The sequence below is a fragment of the Naumovozyma dairenensis genome, chromosome 6, assembly GCF_000227115.2.
Source record: "Naumovozyma dairenensis CBS 421 chromosome 6, complete genome".
Lineage (NCBI taxonomy): Eukaryota > Fungi > Ascomycota > Saccharomycetes > Saccharomycetales > Saccharomycetaceae > Naumovozyma > Naumovozyma dairenensis.
The window spans coordinates 156103-160904 of record NC_016484.1 but is presented as its reverse complement, the minus strand read 5'-3'; the positions used below and the strand labels follow the sequence as shown (position 1 = coordinate 160904).

The 4802-nt window shown below is 34.2% G+C and overlaps 3 protein-coding genes and 2 non-coding genes across 5 annotated transcripts; 2 read left to right on the top strand and 3 right to left on the bottom strand.

The window, feature by feature from the left end:
• Positions 1 to 244: 244 nt before the first annotated feature.
• Positions 245 to 316, bottom strand: NDAI0Ftrna3R. The gene has a single exon. It is a non-coding gene; the product is annotated as a tRNA-Arg (tRNA).
• Positions 317 to 411: 95 nt separating this feature from the next.
• Positions 412 to 1311, top strand: SLD7 (Sld7p; the record flags this gene model as incomplete). The annotated part of the gene is made up of 1 exon (XM_003670581.1): positions 412 to 1311. One exon carries the CDS (start codon positions 412 to 414, stop codon positions 1309 to 1311), a length of 900 nt encoding a protein of 299 aa, XP_003670629.1.
• A 417-nt stretch (positions 1312 to 1728) lies between these two features.
• On the top strand, positions 1729 to 3243 carry LPL1 (putative hydrolase; the record flags this gene model as incomplete). The annotated part of the gene is made up of 1 exon (XM_003670580.1): positions 1729 to 3243. One exon carries the CDS (start codon positions 1729 to 1731, stop codon positions 3241 to 3243), a length of 1515 nt encoding a protein of 504 aa, XP_003670628.1.
• Positions 3244 to 3727: 484 nt separating this feature from the next.
• Positions 3728 to 4183, bottom strand: AIM29 (Aim29p; the record flags this gene model as incomplete). Its single annotated transcript, XM_003670579.1, has 1 exon — positions 3728 to 4183. The coding sequence occupies one exon, from the start codon at positions 4181 to 4183 to the stop codon at positions 3728 to 3730; it is 456 nt and encodes a 151-aa protein (XP_003670627.1).
• A 248-nt stretch (positions 4184 to 4431) lies between these two features.
• NDAI0Ftrna1K lies at positions 4432 to 4531 on the bottom strand. Its single transcript has 2 exons — positions 4494 to 4531; positions 4432 to 4468 (listed from the first exon to the last, which is right to left on the bottom strand). It is a non-coding gene; the product is annotated as a tRNA-Lys (tRNA).
• Positions 4532 to 4802: the final 271 nt, after the last annotated feature.

The window sequence follows — 4802 nt, the reverse complement described above, 5'->3', positions numbered from 1 at the left end:
ATTATCAAGGTAGTCAAGATAATAAGGACACAACTTCACCCAAACTGGTCATAACAGACGTAAAAGAGTTAATATCATAGACGTCTATAAATTTTTTATAAAGAATCAAGGTGCAGGGTAAGTTGAGTTATACTCGGCTGTTAAATAAGAATGCGGCCTATAGATCGTGGTGAGGTAATATATCACAAAATCGTGACAATTAGTAAGGACTTTACAGATATAAAAAGAAGGGGTAAAAAGAAAGCACTCACGCTGGGGGTCGAACCCAGAATCTTCTGATTAGAAGTCAGACGCGTTGCCATTACGCCACGCAAGTCTTATTTCTTGATAAAATGTTTGCCTTTAGCCATACAGGTCCAACAATGATGACCGTGTGATGAAGATGATGGAATACGTTTTCAAGAGCTGGTCATGGATGTCATTTCAAACTGGTTGACAATTCAAGCGACTTGCCTTATGACTACTGCAATTTCGCAGATAAATGACTGCTGTATTGTATATTATTTGATTGAGGCTGGTTTTATTGATTATAGAAAGGTCTATCCTTCTATGTTGAAGAAATTGAAAATCCTAAAGATAGGATTGGGTGAAAGGCATACTGAGTTGAAGTTGAGAGATGTCCAATTGTGGATAGAAGATAATGAGTTTCATGATAACAGAAGTGCGCTTCCTCAAAAAAATAAAGTACTTGAACTGAATGGAAATTTCATTCAATACGTTGATCTTTCTAAATTGCCATTCTGGATCCGCGATGATGCTCAGGAGAATGTTTGCTTTACTAGAAGTGCTACTACATTGTCGTATTTTAGTTCTAAATTGAAATATAAACATAGAGGTATAGTCATTGAAATTATTAGTGACGTACCGTCTCAGGAATTCATTGTGTTTTATAGAAATGCCAATACAATTTGTTGGTTTTCTATCGATTATACATTAAAGAACAAATTTGATGTTCAAATTAAGCAAGATCTTTCTAATAATACCGACACATGCAACAGAGGAGGCAACAGCAAAAATCATTCAAGAATTTTAAAATCACAAGAGAACCGTAATCGATTGCAAAGAAACACTGAATCAATTAAACGTAAAGTTCAATTCAATGAAATTTTGACTAAATTGATTCTTAGTGGGCTAAGATTACGAGGAATACCTAATACTAATTCTGGATTCCACAGATTATATAAGATGACTTTTGATGCTGCAGAGTTTGCTCATAGAGATCAAATACGGCGCAATATATTGAATGATATTTCATCTGATTCTCCAATAAAAAACAATTGGTCCCATTCGAAGAATTGCAAGAAACTGTAGAAACTTTATTAAAATTATTTACAAAATCTTAACCCAAAGCGAAAGTTATATATAGATCAGCTCTATCTATCAAGCGACCAAATAGCCTTTCCAGTATATTGATATACACCTTCTGTATCTTTACATGATTTAGCTGAAAAAACATTGTAGACATTACATAAGACCATATATAATAGCCCTAAGAAATCGGTAAGTATCATTGTATTTATTCCGTGGAATAGATTAGGCGTGGTTGCCGCGGGACCTGTAAGTCATTATAATCTCCACGGACTTTTGAAGGGAAACAATGATATAAAAACCGAAATGGAACGAACACACTATTACTACTACATCTGAAGTAGATCAAGAAAGCAATTTTTTGAACAAGAATAGAGACATAATCAACCATCAACCACCTCATAATATTTCCTGCCCAGTATGACAGCAGATACATTACTATTATCATCAACAGCATCAACTTCTTTGTCTCCTGTGAATAGTGCACAAACTTCGAATTCTTCCCTAACTAAAAAATCACCAAGGGAAGCCCATCTCTTCATCCTGCTCCATGGTCTTTGGGGCTCTTACAAGCACATGGAATCGATGAAAGCTACATTAAGACATAAACTAAGAGATACTCAGGATACTTTACCCATAATATACTACTCTCCGAAGGAAAATGCTCTCTTCAAGACATTCGACGGTATCGAAGTCGTTGGATACAGAACTTTGTTTGAAATTATTAGTTTTATTAAATTCCACCCTGAATTTAAATTTACCAAATTAAGCGTGTGTGGGTACTCAATGGGTGGCCTTGTAGCGAGGTTTCTTATAGGGACCATTTTTGGTGATGATCCAATGGATAAAGAGTTATTGAGTGTCTTTGGTGAAATGGTTCCTCAATTGTTTGTCACTTTTGCTACTCCACATTTGGGAGTACGATTTTATAATCCTTTGAGTAATAAATTGAGATGGATACTGGACCCACTTTTGACTGTGTTGGGATCATCTTTATTGGGGAAGACTGGGAGAGAAATGTTTTTAACTGGGAGTAATGATACTTTAGTTCAATTAAGTTCTGGGAAATATTTGAAAGGGTTACGGAAATTTAAGTGGAGGATTGTTTTTGCTAATGTTAAGAATGATAGAACTGTTGCATTTTATAGTGCTTTCATTACTGACCATGATCCATTTATTGACACGGGGAATCAAATCAAATATAGTTTTGAAGATGATATTCCAGGTAATAAATATACGGGGATTTTGCCAAGAATTGTCGATTTGTATAAATTAGATAAATCATCAAAACCACCACAAGCTAAAGAGACAAAAACTTTGAAAAAGAGTGCATTAACTTTGATATGGATTGCTCTTGCAATGACCTTAGTATTCCCAATTGCTCTATGTATGAATCTCGGTGGAACTATTTACAGTTACATTGCCGCATCAAAATATAGGAAAATGATAGCTAGTGGTGAGGTCAATGACGTCTTACTAAAAGAGGTTGACATATCAATATCTGGTAATTCAGGATCCTCTATAGATACATTGTCTCCCACCTTTAGCGTTACAGATAGTTTCAAGACTTATGTGCAAGATGTTTATGGATCCATATTTGAAGATGAAATTGAGAATGCTGAGGACGCTGATATTAATGATTATGAAGAGGATAACGGTTCATGGAATTCCTTTATAGAGAAATACTCTGAAATAACAAGCGATAATGATGACAGTTGGGAACAAAATTTCAATCGTTTGGAATTTGATTCGAAAAGAGATATGATGCTAAAGAATCTTTCGTCAGTAAAATGGATTCGTATACCAGTGTATATAAAGGCAATTAATGCACATGGTGGTATAGTAGCTAGAAGTGGGTTAGATAAAACTGGAAGGACTAGTGTGGCAAACGTCGAATTTGCAGGCCAACTACTAAATTATTTACTAAATCATTAATCGAATTTCTCTCACATATGAAGAGTCTTTATTTCCTATGAACCTTTACAGTTGATAAACAGTTGCCAATGGTATTTGATATGTACATCTACGAACGTACAGTTACGAAGATATCCCGACTCACTATTGAGTAGATGGAAAGTATCTATCGTAGAGTTCTGCAAGTGCAGATATACTTTCAGCCTTCATAACTTAAAAAATTTCCCTGATTAGGCATATTTTCAAATCCATCACAAACAAACTTCTCTAAAGAGCGATTGTCTATATATAGTATTGGAATAGAGCTGATGTTTCAAATGAAAGCAAAAAATGTATACCCATTAATTTATAAATCTTATATAACGAAAGTATGGAGCTAGTGCGGCTGAACGGTTCGAACTATTTTCTCGGTTCATCAGTGAAATAGGTCCTAACTTTCATGAGAAATGCAAATAAAAGAGGTCAAATTCAAATTTAGATTCAAGGCTATACAAACATTTTCCATTTATAACCACTTTTCAATTGGATTTGCTTTGAATTCTATATAATCTTTATTGTTGAATAAAGAAATTTCAGTCTCATTTTCAATATCATATTCAGACAATTTCTTACCATTGGCGTTTTCAACATCCAAAGTCCAATCTTCATCATGATCAAAATTTATAACCAAATTAATAGTTTTGGATTTATGGGCATGAGTATAGATTTTCATAGTGTCGTAATTTACATTACGATAGGGCCTTAATGAACCCTCTGTTTGGACACGCTTTAAGACATCTTCAAATAAATCATGAGCTGTTTTTGTTTCTAAATTATAATTTTGTAAGATTATATTCTTGACGTTTCTATACGGGAATGATTTGATTAGCCTAATTGTTAGAGTGACGTTAGTGAGTGGTCTAGCATTTGATGTTAATGGTTCTTCAAGATCGTAATCTATAGGATGAGTGGCATTTGTCATTATCGATGTAATTGGAATTGCTTTCCACAGAGTTTATTGCTATTGAAACGAGAGAATATGAAAAGCAGTAAAGTATTTTGGCAAGAATGGCAAATTTATTACAATATAACCTTGTTAGACAAGTTGTTGTTGCAGCTAATTTCCTCCTTATTAACCCTTGGAGTTCCATTCTATTATGAGATACATATCTCGAGAACTGGAAAAAAAAAATTCCCATTAAGGGATCGGAAATAAAAAATATTAATGAACTCCTCATAGGGGGCTCGAACCCCTGACATTTCGGTATCCTTGGTTTAAACGAATGTGTTGTTTAAAAGCCGAACGCTCTACCAACTGAGCTAACAAGGATGAGTTCATTGTTCCTTGTAAGATATCCGATTAGGATTACGAACTGTTGGCGTCATGCCAAAGTTTCACAAAGAAGTATGTTTATTTATTATTATTTGAGTAATTACTGTCATGATGTTATGAGTCGTTTTAGAAAAGCAAGTCAAGAATTATTATTATGAAGTTCACCAGGTTCGAAGTAATGACCCGAACTATGTTATGCACCATACATGTTTGTAGCTGTATAACGTTTATTGAATTATAATTGAATATCGTTTGTTGAATTAAGTCG